The sequence below is a fragment of the Ptiloglossa arizonensis genome, chromosome 4 (assembly GCF_051014685.1).
Source record: "Ptiloglossa arizonensis isolate GNS036 chromosome 4, iyPtiAriz1_principal, whole genome shotgun sequence".
Lineage (NCBI taxonomy): Eukaryota > Metazoa > Arthropoda > Insecta > Hymenoptera > Colletidae > Ptiloglossa > Ptiloglossa arizonensis.
The window spans coordinates 18,307,983-18,327,817 of NC_135051.1; the positions used below are offsets into that span (position 1 = coordinate 18,307,983).

General features: G+C 42.7%; 4 protein-coding genes across 11 annotated transcripts in view; 3 read left to right on the plus strand and 1 right to left on the minus strand.

The window, feature by feature from the left end:
• The window catches only part of Atpalpha (sodium/potassium-transporting ATPase subunit alpha), a 133,814-nt gene extending 128,795 nt beyond the window's left edge, over positions 1-5,019 (plus strand). For all 7 annotated transcript variants that reach the window (XM_076308959.1, XM_076308961.1, XM_076308958.1 and 4 more), the window contains 3 exons: positions 3,461-3,635; positions 3,962-4,194; positions 4,614-5,019. In XM_076308959.1, coding sequence (XP_076165074.1) covers positions 3,461-3,635; positions 3,962-4,194; positions 4,614-4,734 — 529 coding nt within the window. In that variant the 3' untranslated portion in view covers positions 4,735-5,019. The remainder of the gene's footprint in view (positions 1-3,460; positions 3,636-3,961; positions 4,195-4,613) is intronic.
• Positions 5,020-10,146: 5,127 nt separating this feature from the next.
• Positions 10,147-11,280, minus strand: LOC143145515 (ribosomal RNA processing protein 36 homolog). Of its 2 annotated transcripts, none has more exons than XM_076308970.1 (3): positions 11,124-11,280; positions 10,453-10,963; positions 10,147-10,387 (listed from the first exon to the last, which is right to left on the minus strand). In XM_076308970.1, the coding sequence occupies exons 1-3, from the start codon at positions 11,166-11,168 to the stop codon at positions 10,248-10,250; spliced, it is 696 nt and encodes a 231-aa protein (XP_076165085.1). In that variant the 5' UTR covers positions 11,169-11,280; the 3' UTR covers positions 10,147-10,247. The 2 variants fall into 2 exon arrangements, with proteins under 2 accessions (XP_076165085.1, XP_076165086.1); XM_076308971.1 differs by having other exon boundaries at positions 11,075-11,213.
• Positions 11,281-14,818: 3,538 nt separating this feature from the next.
• Positions 14,819-16,390, plus strand: LOC143145972 (uncharacterized). Its single transcript, XM_076309862.1, has 5 exons — positions 14,819-15,328; positions 15,613-15,685; positions 15,766-15,891; positions 16,036-16,103; positions 16,299-16,390. Exons 1-4 carry the CDS (start codon positions 15,089-15,091, stop codon positions 16,086-16,088), a joined length of 492 nt encoding a protein of 163 aa, XP_076165977.1. The 5' UTR covers positions 14,819-15,088; the 3' UTR covers positions 16,089-16,103; positions 16,299-16,390.
• Positions 16,391-16,616: 226 nt separating this feature from the next.
• Positions 16,617-19,835, plus strand: part of LOC143145971 (uncharacterized) — a 36,697-nt gene continuing 33,478 nt past the window's right edge. Inside the window, exons 1-2 of the mRNA XM_076309861.1 lie at positions 16,617-16,782; positions 18,348-18,818. The gene's annotated coding sequence lies outside the window, so the exon portion shown is untranslated. The remainder of the gene's footprint in view (positions 16,783-18,347; positions 18,819-19,835) is intronic.

Sequence of the window (19,835 nt, forward strand, 5' to 3'; positions counted from 1 at the left end):
GTAATTTTAGATACCTGTGTAATTGGAGAAATTTCATCTCCTGAACGTGATTTACCCCAGTTAAAGAGATATCCATGTTCGTTGTTTTCGGTTGCTCTATGAACCTGCAAAGTTTTGTCAAAATTAATGTCAAAAACCTTCTGTCATCTATTTTCGAAGAAATTCGTAAAATTGAAAATACTTTCTCTATCTTCATCTGGAAATTGAATAGTAATATTTTTGTTCGTCGTTGGAGTAATTTTTGTTATTTTTTCGACGATTAAACAATAATTGAAAACAACAACAAACACGTTTGGCCACTCTGACAACGCTGTACTAGAGCATACGTATGCGCGTGCATACGTACGCGCACTGTAATTGTTCTAACACGATTAAAAACAGAGTGTCTACTGATGTCAGAATCGTACGTTTGTTTACTGAAATACAAATCTCTCGTTGTTCGTTGGTTAATCGCTTGTTATTTATTTTCTGCACGCGACAATCGAAAGTGTCTTTTAATCGTTTTTATTGTGCGCATTTTCGTCTGCACTTCGTTCGAACACTTAATAAAAAAAGTACCCTCGGGGGACATGAAACCGGGGAAGAAATTTTCGTGGCAAGCCAGAATCGAGAGAAAAGTTTTAATTGATGTTCCTTCGATACAGACGAGAAATTAACGAATATTCGTCAACAGTAACGCGAAATCTTCGGTGATACAATTTGCTGTCGTATCACTCGCAGAGATTCGTTGTTACTATATCGTAAAAAGAAAAAAGAAAAAAGAACAGCAGTCACGGTTGACACTCTACGCTAACGAGCCAGAGAACACGTCTCTAGGAAAACTAGTTGATTAATATAGCACAGCGAGTATAGCTCGACGACTTGGAAATTGCACCTCGAGGGTGTGGCCTGGACCTGGTGGGACGAGTTGTGGGGATAAGTGGTCCAATCATATCGGTTTGAATTTCACAATCTTTCCTTTTTCAAATTTGTCGAAGAGCAAAATTTATTGACGATGTTGAATAACTTCTACGAAGTGTCGACCTCGTAACGTCGAGACACGAGATTGATACATTTCTGGAAACAATTTCTCAACACCGTCTTCAAATTCTGTCACGTGGAAAACGATCGAAGATCGTGGAATTCGTTCTGAAATAGCACGTACAGTGCCACTGGCAGAGAACCGAAGGGTAGGCGGAGCCTACAGGGACGCGTAGCGGGAGAAGAGGCGGGGCCAGCGTCCCCACCAGTGTCCAGGAACCTTTCTAATTTGTTGATCTGTATCTCATAGGAGAGTCAAGCCGCTCTTCCGCCTAATCGACGCCGTCGAGGCGAAACTCGACTCGCGAGCGACTTGAAAGCGACTGTCCTCGAACAGTAGCCACGATCGTCGTTCAGGTGGGAGAACGGCTTCACAGCGTTGGGAATGCCGAATGCTTTAGCCACACATAGAATCTAGTGTCTCTCTCGAGCGACTACTAACAAATTGTTCTGCGAATCGCGCGGCTTGACGTGTTTAACAGCGAACCGTCTTAGAGACCCCGGATATGTGAACGGGTATTAAGTAACGGAAAAGCGAACGCGCTACGTGTTCGTTGAAAGTTAGAAAAGGCAAGAAAAAACACAGCCCGCTTAAGAACTCGATGCTCAATGCACGGCCTAAGCAGCGTTCAGCAATTAACGATTCCATTCCACCGCGGAAACCCGTAACCATGAACGGAATTATCAGTCCGTTAACCGCTTAATTACTCCATCGTCGACCCGATCGATGAAGAACCGTGTCTACCAATCACTTCTTTCCGCCCGTCCACCCCGGTTCGTGCTAACGAACCATCGCGCGCCTACCACCGCTGACCCGTCGAGATCTGTTCTGCTGCAATCTGTTTGATTTGATCTAACGCCTAACGATGCTAAATGACTGTTGCGCGACGCCGTGGCCAAACGCATGCAAAATCGTCGTCACGGAGCTGATCCTGTTAGCGACGGTCCCGTGGGGCACGGACCTTCGGTCCTTCGTGGAGATAAATTGTTCGATACCTCTGGGAGATGAGGTCATCGACGAGAGCCGGGATAGATCATTTATCACTCCGCGACAACCGGTATAATGGTAGTCGAAAGAATCGACACGACCGCGAGGAAAGTTATTTATTACCAACCGAGGTGTTACCTCGCTTATTGATCGAATTCTGTCGCGGATAAACGAACCGTGGGTCCACGGGCGATTCTCGGGGGAAAATCGCTACCGTCCCTCGGTTGTTGAGCGGAGCGATCGATAAGCGAGGTAACACCGTAGATACCAGAGTGTAATACTCGTGTACGGAGCAGTGCGTTCGAAACAAGTCGCTTTAACGATAGAAATGATACTACTGTTTCTGGGTCACTTGTTTCTTTTCTTGCAAAGATATTCAAATCGTTATCGTATTCGTCTTAGTAGCTTCTAACGGAGAGTAAATAAAAGAACAATTAATCGCGTTTAAATATGTTTGCTGAATATTCTCGTCGAAGTCTTGGTGTGTAATTTTTGTCGTGGTCGTGTCGACTCGTTTCACCGAAGAAATTTCTTACACCCGATAGTGTCTACGTTGTGCTACTGCGTATCGAAAGTGTCACCAGGGTTGGCTCCAAGACGACCAGCATTCACACCTGAAAAAAAATCGCTTCTATGTGTCAGCTGACTTAACCGAGTTTCACGGTTCGACCGAGCGACGTACGCGCGCGGGATTCGCGCGCGGAAAGCTCCGACTCGAGGAACGAGCGGTGCACCGTGAAACTCGGATGAAATTAACACACATGTATATATAATGTATATATACATGTGTGATTTTGCATGTATGTGCGTGTGCCTTGTGCTTTTGTGTGGCATGACCCAGCGCGAGGAAACCGATCGTTACCATCTGCGTTCCGATCCGGTAAGTAATCTGCATTTAATCTTAACTACGGCTTCCAATATTAACACCACTTTAGGCTACTACAAATGAAACTTAGCGGCATACACGAATGCTTCTTCCGATTTTCAAAGAAACCACCGACTCCATCGTCTTCGAGGACAGACACCCCGGTTTCTAGCAACGACAGTGAGATTTTGCTCCAAAGCGGGGTGGGTAGCGATTTTGTTCTCAAATCGTGCTAAATGAAGGTTTTCTCTTCACACACGGAGTAACGGATGTAACATATACATCAATCTATGCAATTTTATTCTTCAAAATGGTCTCTATTCGATGACTAATCTCTTATGTACATTCGAATCGTAAATACCAGTTTTATTTCACTTGAAGAGAACTCGAATTCTTTATATCTGTCTCGTATTGCACAGTTTTTTTGTTTTTTTTTTATTAAAATCGTAGAGATCGTATAAAAAAGATGACGACGATCCATCGATCAAAATGTCTGGTTTAGTTCTATGGAAATCGGAGGTTTAACCGCAATTGCCCGTTGCCCGGTATCAAGACAACACTGATCTAACGCGGGTCTTTGTGTCTAGGCTTATTTCAATGGCGTACGGTCAGATCGGTATGATCCAAGCTGCGGCCGGTTTCTTCGTCTACTTCGTGATCATGGCTGAAAATGGATTCCTGCCACTGTATCTTTTCGGTATCCGAAAACAATGGGACTCGAAGGCTATCAACGATCTTCGTGACAGCTACGGTCAGGAATGGGTAAGCTGATGACTTGCAAACGAAGATTGATCAAGACTCAGAGAGGAGATGTAAAATTAAATTAAAAAAAAAAATAATAACGAGGATCTTGGTCTTGCTACAGTTGTGAGTTGGAAAGATGACCTTTTTAGTCTCTAAGTGACTTCTGAGACCAAAAGTCTGACCCAACACTAATAACAATTCATGTCGGATGACATCTTTCCAGCTGCTAATAGTGTACTTGCTTCGACAGTACACTAATTTGTGTACTGAACTAATGGAACAATGAAACGGTAAATAAAATCGCAACACTGTTGTTAAGAGTCTTCGTTTTTTTTATTCCACAGACATACAGGGATCGCAAGACACTGGAATTCACTTGCCACACGGCCTTCTTCGTTTCTATCGTGATTGTACAATGGGCCGACTTGATCGTCTGTAAGACGCGACGTAACTCCATCATCCATCAGGGAATGAGAAATTGGGCCTTGAACTTTGGTCTGCTGTTCGAGACTGGTCTCGCCGCGTTCCTAAGCTACACACCCGGCATGGACAAAGGTCTCCGCATGTTCCCTCTCAAGTAAGTTCGATCACCACGACGATCTACGCATTGGATAGTAAAGCTCCAAAAAATGAACACCTTTGTGCCTTTTCGAGCACCAAACGCTGAAAAACGCTTGTTCCGCCGTCTAGTAGCCGATACTTGAATCGTTGATGTATCCTGTTGAGGATACAAGGACCACCTAGCGTTCAAAGTTAGAACTTGCACGGCGAAACGTTCAATTACTCGCCCGTGAGGTAATCCAGTGTCCGAACCGAATAAATTGACCGTTCAAGGTCACCGGTGATATCTCTCTTAAAGATCCTTCTTCTCGTTGGCTTCACTCGGTTCTGGATCCCGAACGAATTACACAATCTACCTTCGTCTCGAACAAGAAAAAGTAACCCTTAAGGCGTCGATCAAACAAATAAACTCAACGCACTTTATCGCTGTTTCAGATTCGTCTGGTGGCTGCCTGCCCTTCCCTTCATGTTCGCCATCTTCATCTACGACGAGACGAGACGATTTTACCTCCGTCGGAATCCAGGAGGCTGGCTCGAGCAAGAAACTTACTATTAGACGCAAAAAGGAGAATTAATCATACACGCAGAGCGCGCGCGCAAGAGTAAGAGCGAGAGTAGCAGAGAGAATGATGAGAGAGAGAATGAGACGCATACCCACGCAAAATATACACCGAAAATAATAATAATAATAATCATAATAATAATAATAATTAACAAAAGAAACAAAAAAAGAAATCAAGATGGTAAATCACCCACGTTGAAACACATATACATTTTACACGGGGCGTGCTATCGGGTCTATCCGTACTGTCGCGAGATCACGAGATAATTATTATACCAACGGGAGGGGGAGGGGAGGGGGGATGAGGGTGGGGTGATGAAGTTCGCGTCAACCAGGAGGAGTTAATACGAACGAGGCCAGGATCGATCGAATGCGAAGCGTGTCTTACACAGCCGGTCGGAGGGGGCGTGAGAACGCTCGTCGCGCATTAACGGGGAGAACATTGAAGTACAAAAGGAGGAGAGTCACGAGAACAGTGGTACCAACGGACGAATGCTAAGAAGCGAATCGAGGAAACGTTGAGTAAATGGAATTACGAGAGAACGCAAACGCGCGTTCGTCGTTCTGGCTCTGCGAGTCGCTTGCACGCGCGTGCCGGTGTATCATTATCAAAATGGTCGTCGTTCAAGGTAACATCGAAAGGATCGACGAGCGGACAAGACAGGGGTTCTACGAGCAACGCCGTCGGGAAGTGAGAGTCAAACTTTCCAGGTACACGCCCGATAGCTATCGAATGGGTCGTAGGTGTCGGTGCTGCCAACGGATTTTCAGACGGGGACGAAAACCTGGGCGTGGGCTAGGGACGATCGAGCGAAGAGTATTGCAGGGCCTAAACAAGCGTGAACAATGAACGGGAGGAGGATCAACGGGACGAGCGAGCGTGGACAACCCTAGGATGGCCAACCGCGTGAACCCCCTTTGGTTGAGGGCCACGTTGGATCCGACAGATCGACGGATAACGCGCACGTCCGTATGAACGTCGACGGGTGTATGCACACGACCAGTGAGTTTCAGAAGGATCACGTTGAACCGTCTTGTGATATCGACAACTATTCATAGGCATCCCTGTATTTAAATATCTAACGAACAAAGATCGCTGCGCTAGAGATTTGCCACGTGCTTGTTAAGTGTTTCAGATCCGAGAAGCAAAATAGAAAAAAGAACAAAAATATAAAAAGACGCAAAAGTAGATGGGGACAAGGAGCGAGGACGTCTCGTGACAACCGTGACTCTTGAATAGTAACTTTGTCGATCGTTCGTTAAGGAGGACACCAGTACGCTAGATTGGCACGCCCTAGAGATTATCCACGACGAAGGGGGACGAGGAGTTACGACGAAACACCCAAACGAAACAAACCAAAAAAAAAAAAAAAATACAGTCGCATCAAAAGAAAAAAAAAGAAAAATGAAAAAAAGACGAAGACACACGGAAAGTACAAGAGAGAAGCGCATTCGCAGTACTCATTGATTGTTCTAATTGCTGGTTAACATCCGTCGTTCGGTTCGAGTCTTTAATCCGAGCAGCTGTCGGGAACAGAAATCGCGTCACGTGGATGTTTCTAGTAGTTGAGACGAAGAGAGGGGATATGGGATGCAAGAAGAGAAGAACCCACCGTAGCCAGTTCCAATTTGGGGATGGTGTGTACGTTCCGTGATTAGAAGACAACGAGGGACGAGAATTGGACGCGCGAGAGCGAGCACAGGCAGAGATGGCATACCTACGATGTTAACGGGTGATCGTCGATCGAATATCAACCAATCAGCCGACGAGAATACAGAAGGAAGCTAACCAACCACGGTGGAGACGCAGTTCTTGGGAATAGCCAATGGACCGAACGCGCCGCGCGATCCACCGACTTAAAAACCGGACAAATGAATGATGACAATGTTATCGATTAAAAGAAAACGAAAAATGATTAAAAAAAAAAAAAAACAAAAAAAAACAATGAAAACGAGCTAAATAGAGATACGAGAGTTTAAAATAAGCGCGCCCGTCCGGGACCCACTGTCTGCTTCCCGGATGGGAGGGCGCCACGATAGTCGAGGTAAACAGGATATACAAATTGCTAGTAGAGGATGGTAACGACGTAGGAGAAAGCACAGGAGAGGGAATCTTAAAAGCAGACATGAGAGAGGAACCCCATAAAAAAAAAATTATGGAAAGAGAAAACATTCTTACTTAGGCGAAACTAAAAAGTAAAGGAAAAAAAAGGTATAAATTCATTCTCTTAGTTTTTCATAGGTTTAAAAAAACGCCAGCGGGACAGCTCGCTATAAATCATTGGACCCCCGTACGCAGAACGCCCTGTACCACCAACCCCGCGGTCTGTCGTGTGTGTATGCATGTATGCGTGTCAAGTGTCGATACAACGCCCCTTCGAATTTTTTTAGAAGCAACAGAAAACCAAAAAGTTTAAAAAAAAAAAAAGAAAAAAAGATATATGAGAACGAAGGTGACTTAAAATGCCTGCCACGCGACTTTTCGGGCCGGGACGATCCGAGAGACGTGCCATCTAAACAAGTCGAGGTCTTGTTTCTCGTGCTTCTACAGTGTGACACGTACTCCGTCGGTTGTCGTTTCTTTTTTTTTTTTTCTCTCCTTTTCGTCTTTACTTTGTCCATCTGTGTTTTTTCCTAGTTACCAGCTTTCACGGCTTCTTGTGCGCGCGCGCTAGCTAAGTCGGTAGAGAAGGGCGCTTCGTTTCGAGCGGAGAATAAAACGGGCGGAACGTAGGGGTTCTCCTGGCCGATACTCGTTGATGGGGGATGGATAGAAGTTCGTTGTCGTGTTTGCCTATCGTCGCGGCGAATCGATTGTCAACGGACGGGCCTCGAACGGTTCAATTTCCGGTTCCATAAATCGTCTCTTTTTTCTTTTTTTTTTTTTCGTCCGCGAACGAACCGTCGAGGATCTAGGTAGACGAGGGTGACGCTCGCTCGGCGACCCTGGCCCCAAAACTACCCTAAGTGTTCAATAATCGAGGTGTTCTCGAGGTGCCGTGCACGCGTAACAATGTTCAGCCTTCGCCGATCCCGCCGAGCCTTGGATCTCTGTTCTGTGAACGAAGATCCCATCGGGTCGTTGCGAGTTTCCTCCGTCCAGCCCCACCGGATGAATTTTTCACTGGTGTGCGCGCGTGTGGGGCTGTGCGCGTCGAAACATCGTCTCGTCCACGAGAGATTTGGCCGGTGAGGCGAACGCGTTCGAATTGCTTTTCGGGACACGTGGATCGCCATTCGGATCCAACCGATAACGTCGTCAGGTGGAAACGAAAATGTGAGAGATGAACGGACAGAGGGCAGCACAGTGTACCGTCGCGTTGCTCGTCGAACTCGAACGCGGTATAGACCCCCCTCCCCGCGGTAAACACGTCCCGGTTTATCTTTCACGAATTGTGAAACGTCACGCGAGATCGTTACAATCGGTTCAACCACAGTGCTAGGTGTTCGATGGAAAGCTGTTCACGCCGCGATGTTATTCCGTTTACGTGGTGATTACCTCGTTACGCGTTACGAGACTTGTGTACGTATGGCTCCCGTGTGCGCGATAGAGATCGATCCCTGTCACAACGAAATCGAACGAAGCAAACGATGTTTGAGAATTCGTGTACGACGGATCGCTTTCGGTGGATCCCCGTGTTTCGAGATAGGACGCGAACGAATTTAAACGAGACGTAGAATAAAAAGGGAAAAATATGACGGTGAAGAAGTAAATCGATGTGGGAGGGGGGAAGCAAAGAATAATATATAGCATCGGCCCAATTCGTTCTGGTGCCGGAGCTGGGACTGTAGGATCCGTGGTTTGTCGACAGGGTGTTCCGTGCCCGGGGGGCGTAGGAGCCCAAAAAAAATGCTTTGCCGTCGTGCGCCTCTTTACTTTAGGCTAATAATTTAAACATTAATAATATAATAATAATAATTATAATGTAATACATGTTACAATAAGATATTATTAGATGTAATTATTATATATGGTTTAGTGTAGATCGTGTTGTTGAAGAAAAAAAACAAAGTACGTATAAGTGAACAAAAAAAAAAAAACAAAGATATGAAATATGACGACGACGAGAGAGAGAGAGAGCGAGCGAGAGCGAAAGAAAGAGCGAGAGCGAGCGAGAGTTAAAAAATCAAGGGAAGTGGCGGTGAGAGGAAATTTCGGTCTAAGACCATAAATCTGCGGCGGACTGAGCGGGATACAGACGAGAAAATCCGCTTTTGCTTTCGTACGTGAACGATCTATTATTCGGGCAGCAACTTCACTTATGACCTTCGACACGATATACTCGCATCTCAACAGTCACGCACCCATTCGAGCCGAGTCACGCGTAGAAAGTACTAGATCCTTTCGCATCTAGACCGCGTTGTTTCGTTTTTCCGTTTTACTGGCGTTTCCGGTTACGCGGACAGATTTGCGGCCGTTTACAATCTGATTCTCGTTTGTGAACCATTTCGCGCCTCTGTTTTCAGTTGACCCCCTTCTTACCGCGGATTTATAGAAAAGAGAGACGATCCTTGGCACACGCGAGTCGCAAATCTCTTCGTGTCCTGCAAACGGGCATAACCTCGATCGTCGAGACGATGTTATAAACTGGTTTTTTCCGGGTGAATTGGCGTACGAGCGGGAGAAAAAGTAACGCGTGAATGTGGGCGAGAGAACGAGTAATTTTAATACGGATCCTTCGTTTTTCGTTGCCGCGATCGAACCCAATTGGTGATGAAACAATTTAAATCCGTTACTAAAAAATAATCGACAAACGAGAACGAATAAGACGAATCTAACAATTCCGTGAGAGAGGAAAGAGCCGAAGTGTCACGAGAATTTTGTGGAGCGTCGCCCCTGCACAGCCCGCCACACCACGACAGAATCATTGAATGATTAAAATATAAACAAACAAAAAATGAATGATGTTTTATTAATATTGTACATATTTTCAATAATTGAAGACGGACAAACAGATCGCGCGTGAATGGTGACCCACGAGAAGGCGCTCCGCTTGAGAGGACCGCCTTTTGTGTACGGGTCCCCTGTACTCTTTTTTCTGTTCTTCGTTTAGCGCCGCATACACAGTCCACACACACATATATACACACACAGACACGCGCCGAGAACACGTGCAACATAGAGACACACGTAACACGCTCAGAGATAAAAACGTACACCGCTCTACCAATTATCTCTTCTGATTGACGATTCCTTTCATATTGATTATTCTGTAAGTTCTGTTTTCACACGTGAAATACATTAAGGAAGAAACGAGAGACATTGTCCAACCCAAGTGTCATTACTTTTGATGTTAAATAAAAAATACATAATTAATAAAGCCCTCTTTACCCTACCTTTCTATTTGGTACTTCCGATACACGCGAGCATGAGAACTAAATACGAAGTGAAAGAAAATAGCTTAGTTTACTTGTCACACTAGTATTTATTACGCTTATGTACACCTGTAATCATTCCAGCCATGTTTGATTCATATAAATTTTAATTTCACGTACACTCGTTGTTTTTATTCTACTTCCGAAGACGCTAGTTTCTGTCTGTCCTTGTGCAGATTCTTCTTGCGTAATCTTTGAATATGTTTCTTTAGTTTGCCAGAATTTTTCAGTTCTTCATATTGAGAAACTAAATCCAAAATTCTTCTTTCGGCTGCAAAACAAATGTCAGGTGTTTCATATTATAACGATACTTGTACATTGTTTATAGATACTTACTCTTCTTTTTAAAAAGAGGCTTTTCACCGCGTTTAATGGCTTCAACTATACCCTGCTTGTCTTGAGTCTTCTTTTCCTGCTGTTCACCTCTCCTTTTTTCTTCGCGTAATTGATTTTCTAATCGTTGAATAAGATATTTAATCTTTTTTATCATTTTCGGATCCTCAGTTTCGTTTAACTGTTCCTTTAATTTTTGTAAATCATTCTTTTTCATGTCAGTGACGAACCCATAAGCTTTTTTAAACTCCTTTTGGTTAAATGTACCACAGAGGGTATCGAATCTAGGATCTCTAGGGATATTTTTTTTTGCTTGTATGACTTGTTTAAATCGGGATATAGGCTTTTTGGCAGACATTTCTCGTGGTCTGTTTTTATTTTCTCGTTTGAAATCGAGTTTTTTAACTTTTCGCGGACCAAACAATGTCTCGTTGTAAATTTTTGTTCCCAATTTCTCTTTAAGTTTCTGTAAATCTTCGAAACTCATCTGCGAAAGTTCTGCCCTGATTTCATCCTAAAACATAAAGACTCGTTAAATCATTTAAACCTAATTAAATGAGACATACGTTCATTCATTTAAACTGTAAACATAACCTCCAGCGGTCAAAACAAACGCCCTAAATACCTGTTATTAACAAAAAGATTGAACCAGAATATGTTTCTTGAAAACCTACTTGATCCTTGTCTTCGCCAAGAAGTGCATCTTCTTCGTCGTTCATGTTAAATAACGTAAAATAGATTTGAATGTAATAGTCTTGTCGCTTGAAAGACAGAATACCCAGGAGGTTGTCATATTGTAGGTAGCGGTTGCTTAGCTTTCTATATCCGGTAATAGAGTGCGCTACATGGATAAGCTGATTGATTTGTTAATCTGTAGAAGAAATTTTTTTTCTTTTAATAATATGTTCTAAAATGTATAATTTATTTTTGTGTAATACAGTGAATTATAATTTTATACATATTACGATACAATATATTTTTCTGTCTAGAATAAAAATAAATTATTGAAAGTTCTACACGACTACAAGTCCCTTATTTCAATCATAAACGTTTAAGAAACGAAATAGCACCACAACGAGATATTTAAGTTGTACGAGGAAAATATTTTTCGACTTTTACTATTCACAGTGCTGTTATTCGTCCAAGAGGCGCCATCTGCAGAAACAGGAAGCGAACTATTCCTCTACAAACTTGAGCAATTTCCCGTTGAGGGCACCACTAAACAAACTTAATTTTGAGTGTAGTTTGATATATTCAGTATTAGATGATTATTTCTAAGAACACAAATAAGAAAACAGGTTCGAATTCATTCAAATATTAATGTATTACATCACATTCCATAAAAACGGATAGTAATTGATAAATGTTCAAATAGTTACAAATAATATCTAATAATATAAAAACATTTTAAAAAGAATCATTTCTATTGTCTAAATTCAAGCTGTAATCTAAAATCTAAATTCTCGCGCATGTTCACGAAACGACGGTGTAAATACACAGAATGTTCGTGCAAGTTTCCGGCATGCTGATAATGACATTGCTTCTGGCGGTGTATGGTTAAGATGGATAATTGATATATCTTTCCTACACACACTGAAAGTGTATGTATCTACTACATACGTAACATATGTACGATAATACGTAGTGCCGCAAGGGTTATAAAATTTTCAATATGCAGCACGGTCGAGCGACGATTACTGTTACCGCTAATTACATTTTCCCCTACGGTCGGTAACGAAATCACGACTGGAATTGTTTATCGATCAGGAACGAGCAGACATTGATCCCTCTGTGTTGAATAACGTAACCGGCGTAAGATGAAACGTATACAATCGTTTCGCTTCCTTATGTTGATGTTTCACGCTGCAATAACTTCCGTCTACGTACTTACCCGTCGAACTGACAAATATGACTAACATATGTTAGACAACGGAACGAATGCTGTAACGGGCGATGTTTCGCAAGAAAACTTTCGACGCACTACGCAATCAAGCTGATAATCTACTTTTAGGTTATTTTCCCAGTAGTTCGACATTATCGAAATTTTTCTTTGTTGTACGGTATTTCAGTTGTTGCGTAAAATGTATTTACCAAGCCCAAAGGAAACGAATTATTCCAGGGTCCTGAACATTCACCATTCGTCCCTGTTGCAGGTGTAGCGTATATAATACATTCATGAACTTTTCCCGATTCTCTAGACGCTACGTGTAGGTACCGCTACCGTGTGCGTGGTGCGCAGTTATACGAATTCGTTACAGCGTTCCTTTTTTAACGAAAACAGGACGAAACAACGTTACAGATTGCAGTTACTTATTAAGATCGCATTATTTGTGTTTTGCAGGATGCTGATGGAAAAGTAGATTATTACTCCCCGATTTTTCTTGAAAATCTATAAACGCTTCTAATGTGCGATTTTTTTGGCAAACGTTACGACAAAAACACGACATACAATAAAAAGGTTTGACGTAACTTTAGCTTTTTCGCCTTCGAACGAGTATTTCAAACTTTTGAAGACCAACGGTACTCTTTCTCCGACACAATCATATATTTTACATGAAATTCTAACGAGAAAGAAAAGTGTCCAATTCAAGGACATACAAGTAAATTATCAAATGTCATGATAAATTGTTGAAGTTGTTGCTCGACATAACCAAAAAAATTGACACACTTTCTATAGTCCTGTATGCGAGCGAGTCGTGGTGCCCGATGAAAAATTAACGTTTACCACAGTCGATTCGCTGAATCGCGTTTCTTTTGCATCGAATACGACGAAAATCCAGAATTCTTTGTTCTCGGATACCCCGTATCATTGCGATCGCGGAAAAATCATGGTCGGTAACATAGCTCGTTTTCAGCGGGAGCTCCCGTGTGCTGTTATTACGCGAGCGCTCGCAGTTCCGCATGAAAAACAGCCGAAAAGTTCACGTTCGTGCTCGACCGCGCGAGAGAGCGAGCCGTTCGTACGGAAATTCAGGGCGAAGGTTCCAGAGGTTCCGGTTACGATGCTCGGTGCGGGTCGTCGGCCGCGTGTACGCGTCAGTATCACGGCAAGATCCGGGCGAAGGAGTATCAGGAAAAATGGAAAGGGGAATGTCGGTCACTGGGCCTTTCCTCGCGATGACGGTACTCCGTTTAGCGCCTCGGGGGCCACCGCCTAGGAATGTTGGAAGAACACACGCCGAAGGCTCTCTCCCTTCCCTCTGTTCCTATCTACGTCTCTAAATCGGTAACAGTGGCGTCTCTGCAGTCTCGCAGCTATATGTAGTACGCGTTTCCGCCGCTGTGAAATAAAGGGCAATGTTAATAAAGGGACTACTGTAGGGTTAGAAGCCGGAGAAGCCTTTTCAAATTTTCTTCAAAGACGAGTATGAAATTGTATCATGAATGTTCATTCAGCACCTAAAGGTACGTATGTCGACTTACGCTAATTGTACTAAATTTGATTGAAAAATGTTCATTCTCGTGAAAGTTATTCGAAACAAATGAACAAGGAAGTTTCGTAATGAGTTTTAGATTTGAAATGTTAATATCTTTTGGAAAAACATTCCCGCTCATTCGTACGATAGAGAAGGCACCCTTTCCATCAGGAGTTTGAGATTTCTAATTGGATGAAAAGGTTGGGAACACCATTAAAAATAGACCTAAAGTTAGTACTTTCGGTACCTGCCGTCAGAGGGATTGTAAACAGGAAAGTATCGGAAGTTAAGAGGTTGGGAACTATTCTGTGTTATCAAGTTACACCTGAATGGATAAAGAAGCGGGTTAGCTATGTTAACCTAAAATGTGGTTTCGAAAAAATCACTATTACCGTTTCTCTAAAGGCATTCGAGCTCTTAAGAATTGGTTCGTTCAATATTCTATAACTTGGTCAATTATGTGGATTAGAACGTGATACTTTAAGTCAGTTTTCTCAAGACTCTTTACTCAAAGAAAATGCAAACTACTGTCCACATAACTCCTTGAGCTTCTGAGCATATTGCAAAGGAAAAGGAGGCAGTGTTGCAGTCCCGTAGGGCCTTGTCCAAGCCCGTATCTAGGCAGACACGATCCTGTCAAATTTCCTTAAAGTTCAAAGCTCGTTTTTCGTTCTCTTTGGTACTTCTTTCGAACTATTATAATTTTATACCGTTTTATATTGAAAAAAATATACCAAAATACTTAAACAATATTTAGTTAATCTCACGATAAACTTCTTCTCGGGCAATTTTTCTCATCGATCGGTATTGTTCTCTCGTTCGCTCTTAATCGATTAATCGACCGATGAACGTTCCAGTGATTGAATCGATCGATAATTGCAAGCACACGCATCGCGCTCGATCGTGCGCGTCGCTAACGAGAGCCAATGGACGCTCGAAACGGCAATATAAACGGGCGCGGTTCGCTGCATATTTCCGTGCCCGTTGTGTCAGGATAACGCGAGTACCGTAAAGGTGAAGAAGCGGGTCGCCGCTGGATCGAATTCCGCGCGTACCAGCCCGAGCCACATTAATTTTCAGTGTGCGCGCTAGAATTACACCGGATCCTTTCGGCGAGAAAAATGGAAAGGAGAGAACGAACCGTCGGGTGTGCACGGTGCACGGTGCACGCTACACGCCGAGCTCAGTAGCCCCGGGAGCGAGTTGGCCTCTCCGTTCCGCGGATGCGGCCGCTGAAAACCGCACTTTTTTTTCCTCGCGACTACGGCCAATACTGCGAGAAGTACCGTAAAGTTGGAGGAGCAATACGTTCCAGAATCGAATTCCGGACGTGTCCGTGCAAGCCGCATGAATTTTTCCCAGGGCTCCCGTTGGGTATTGCACGCTGGGCTTCTCAACAACGGACGAAAAATGAACGAAACGAAAGACACCGAGGGCGACGCGCGTACCCGACGTGTTCGAAGGTCACCGTTACTTTTTTGTAATCATATCGTGTGTATCCTTTTTTTTTTCTCTCTGTCCCGTGTAACGTCGCGTATATGTTTTATCGCGCAGAGTGTCCAATTTGTACCGTGTCGTGTAGAGATGTATACGGGGTGGTCCATTAGAAACGAAACCGTTTAATATTTTCGTTGTTTTAAATAATAGGAAGTAACGCGAGCAATGAAAATTTTTACAACGTATAATAATACAGTAGCGATAGTTTTTTTCGTTAATTGTAGATTTACTTTGGTTTTTCTAAATGTAGAGGACGATCGAAGAAGGTAATAGAAGATCTACTTGGGTTTTTCCAAGTGCCAACCGAGTGGACTTTTTCGACGGTAACTACGGTCTCTCAAGTTTTAACGTTTCTTTTTGTTGCTTGAAAATAGCCAGTATATCAAAGGTATTTTATTTTTAGCAGACCACCCTGTGGATGTAAATTCAGATAAAAGCTGTACACAGACTTTGTACGCAATTATCGATGAAATTATTGACGAACTCCAAAAGTTCGAAACTGATTTTCCGCGCGACTCTCGTTTGAAAGGTACATTTTTTTATTATCAAAGTAGCTATTAAAAATACTTAACTTTGTTACATTTCGAAAACATTTTTATTTCCAAAAAAACAAACAAACGATCGAACAAACTTTACAACGTATATAAATATACGGAATAATTTTCACATATAGAAGCACTTACTGATAGTAACTGCGGGAAATGGTTCGAGTGGCTCGCCATCTAGCGGCGCTTACCAGAGGTAAATAACTCGGTTCAAAATAAACGTTACACACGACTCGATACGATCCATCACGATCAAAGGTCTGAAACCGATCGATTAAGATCATTTCCGATACTTTCGCTGACATTCAGTCACGATAAACTAACTCTCCTTCAATGTTCGTTGAAAAAAGTTACTTTAGATAAAATTTCAAGATCCTTAATTTCTTTACAGAGATATTCGCGCGCAGTACTTTGCGCAGCGTTCTGGCTCCCCGAGAAAATTCAAAACCAATGACCCGCATGCGTCAAGGTCGTACAATCGTGGAAGGTCATTTCGTTAATTAGACAACCACGCGTCGTAGGAGCTGCTCTCGATACGTGATGTCTTTGAAACGATGCTCCGTGAACAAAGAATGGAATTGTCAAGGTATACCACTTTCCGGAGTGCGCGAAACACTGGAATTAAAAGAAAGATTTAAGCGTCCGGGACAATTGTCCACCGAGAGGGTACTTGAACATTTTTTTATTTTTCTTTTCAGCGTCTACCACGTACGAATGTTTAATCCAGGGACCACCCCAGCTTCCTTAATACACTGCTGGACGTGACCAAGTGGTGTGAATTTTTCTCTCCTACGATTCTTCCGTGCAAAATAAAAACAAAGGAGGAACGGAAGACCGTGGACGAGGAGAGTGAGCGACCGAGTAGGGGTGGTGAGGTGAGGGGAGGGGGGACCGTGTAACCACCGTTTGGGATACATAGACGGTGTCTCGTAAAGGCCGTTGACTGCGACTGAATAATTCCGGATGGTTTTAGGTCATCTGACCGATCGATGGTCCGTTTCATCTATTATTGAAATCTAAGCACCGGGCGTAACATCATAAATGTTTACGATTCTTTATACGGCCGACGCGTCGACGCGAAACGTTTGACCGGAAGTCACTCGACTCGTAACTATTCATAGTTGGTCGCTTTCCGTGGGAGACGCGCGATCGATTTCGTATCTATTTCCTCTTTACTTTTGTTTTAGGGTACAACCGTTTCCATATATGTATATATATATTTCTTTTTTCTTTTTTTACATCCGAAGTCATCGAAGATAAAATATAACGTTAATATTGACTCGTAACGAACGACCCTTAGCAATTATTATTTTTCATTGGCGACCTGTTTCCGGGGTAGTCGAGTTATACGGGTTATATTCATGTTAAATTCATAGCGAGGGATACTGTATTCGGATATTATTAATAAATTCTGCTGAGAAATTGCGGTGGCGCCGAGCGTTAATTAAGACCGTGTCACTAATATATGCGCGTCCCTTGTTATACGTATAGAATGTGATAACAAGAGTAAAGGATCGATGGTAACTTTTAAAGAAGTAAACAATACACGCGGACAATTTTACCGTTTTCGCGAGATGATAATTCTAAGAAAATTATATATTCGAGGTCGACAACGCGGCTGCATTATTTGCCTTACTTTGTCCAATTTGTTGCTCCTACGTTCCGAGTAGAAGAAAAAAAAAACGTGCGCGTTTATACAAAATGAAACGCTCGTAACGTTGCACTGATTCATAAAATATGTTCCGCGCGTATATTTCGTACAAGTTTTCCGCATTTAACATACGCCATAAATACAAGTAGGATCTGGTCTAGTAACAAGACTATGAAAAGTGGTTTCAACTCATTGCCCCGTTTGCCGTGTATTATTGTTAATATATACAATTACCAGTGAAAAGTTGATGGAACTATTTCATTTTATCTTCATTCAATGACTCGATTGCATCTCTGCATATTGATTCCCCGCGTTAGTATAAATATACTCCGATACACATTATACCGATACTTTTTAAAACGTTGCTAAAATTATTTTATTTCACCTTCGTTAAATTTCTCTATTGTGCCTATCTATACACTCTCTCCCTTTCTTCTTTCGAATACATATTCTATATTTTCAACATCTTCGAGCAAAATATTTTCTACCTATACTTTTCGAAACATTACTAAAACCATATTATTTCTTTAAATTCCTCTATCTACATATTTTCTCCCTTTCTTCTCCCAAGCACATACTCTACATTCCCAACGTCTTCGAGCAAAATACATCCTACCTATACTTTTAAAAACATTCCTAAAACCATATTATTTTTTCAAATTCCTCCATCTATGCATTTCCTCCCTTTCTTCTCTCGAATGTACACATTCCACAATTCCAAGGCCCTCGAGCGAAATACACCTTTCGTACAGTTACCGGAACGGATCTTGATTTTCGTCTTACTCGTAGATCGATCCCGGCCGGCGAAAAAATCCTCCGGACCGATGGAACTCGACAGGATCAGATTCGTCCGTTCGCCAGGCGTTACGCCGGTGTCCAGAGGCCGGCGTACGTCGATAGGGCCGTAGAATTCAAGAAGGGGGTCATCATACGAGGCCGGGCTCCGCCGAACGCAACGGAGCCAGGACAGTGCACGAACGTCATTCGGCGCGGACTGAGCGGCGAAAGGCGCGCCAACTGCGAAGCGGCGCCGCGATTTCGAATCGTACGAAACATTCCTTCTCTTATCCAATTAACGAACGCTCGCTCGCGCACGGTGGCAACCATACGCCAGCCACGTACCACTGCGGAATTTCAACGGAAATCCGATTTCAACGGAACAGTGCGAGAAACCGGCATTGTGCAACGGAACCTGTTCGCGAGGAGAGCACACGAGGATTAATTTGCTGCCGCGTTTCCTCGTGGATAACAGAAATCGAGGTGAGTCTGTGACTTAGTTTACGACAGCGGTTCACAACCTTTTTCGCCGCCACGGAACGTTTCGAGGAAAATAACGCGTTTCGCGCGGGAAATGTCCAACGGGGGGAAAAACGCGACGAAAATGTTTCGATTTACGATTCAACGTGGAATATTAACATCGAGAGGTTCGTTAATTGTGGAAGTATACCACGGTGGTTAATTTTACCGGGCTACGTTTCAAATCATTATCGAGGAGTTTTATTGTTCTGGAAACAAAAGGTAATTATTTTTAGTATAATTTCTTCGCCTCTTAATTTACAAATGTACTTACTCTTGATACTTATAAAATTGGTTTTACGCATAGATTAGAAAATGTTATGGTGTTCTCGGAAAGTATTCTATGGAATTTTAAGGAAATCTTTTTATAAAAAAAAAAAGATTCCATTGGAATCTTTGAACATTTGATAATGTTGAAAGTTAACTTGTTGAAGAAGCGAGATCGATTTTGGATCTTCGAGTGTCGCAGTATCAATGTTAGAATGTTTTCGTAAAGTATTCCATAGAATTTTAAGCAAATTTTTTTTTTATAAAAAAAAAAGATTCCATTGGAATCTTTGAACATTTGAAAATTAATTTGTTGAAGAAGCGAGATCGATTTTGGATCTTCGAGTGTCGCAGCCTCGACGACGTTCTAAAAAAATATTTCGCTTCTCGGTACAAGTCTTTTTTTCGTTGTGTTTTTATAAACGGTGTAGAAGGTATTTGCACGGTGGTATTTTTGTAAAATGTTTAAAAAGGAGTTCTTTGTCGCGCGGACGGATCGCGAGTCGCCGATTGGCGACTCCGCGTGTTCATACCCCTTTATTCCGGTTGATTAAAAACGTCCCGGCAAAGGAACTGGGAATTTTCATTTCGCGTGAAAGCTGAGTCGCTTTTCGGCGAGTGCTCCACTTAAGGAGGAGTTCGCGTTTACTTTGTAAACGGTAAACGTGTATTATTCTTAGCACGACGTTGCTTCTCGCACTGGAATTGGACGGA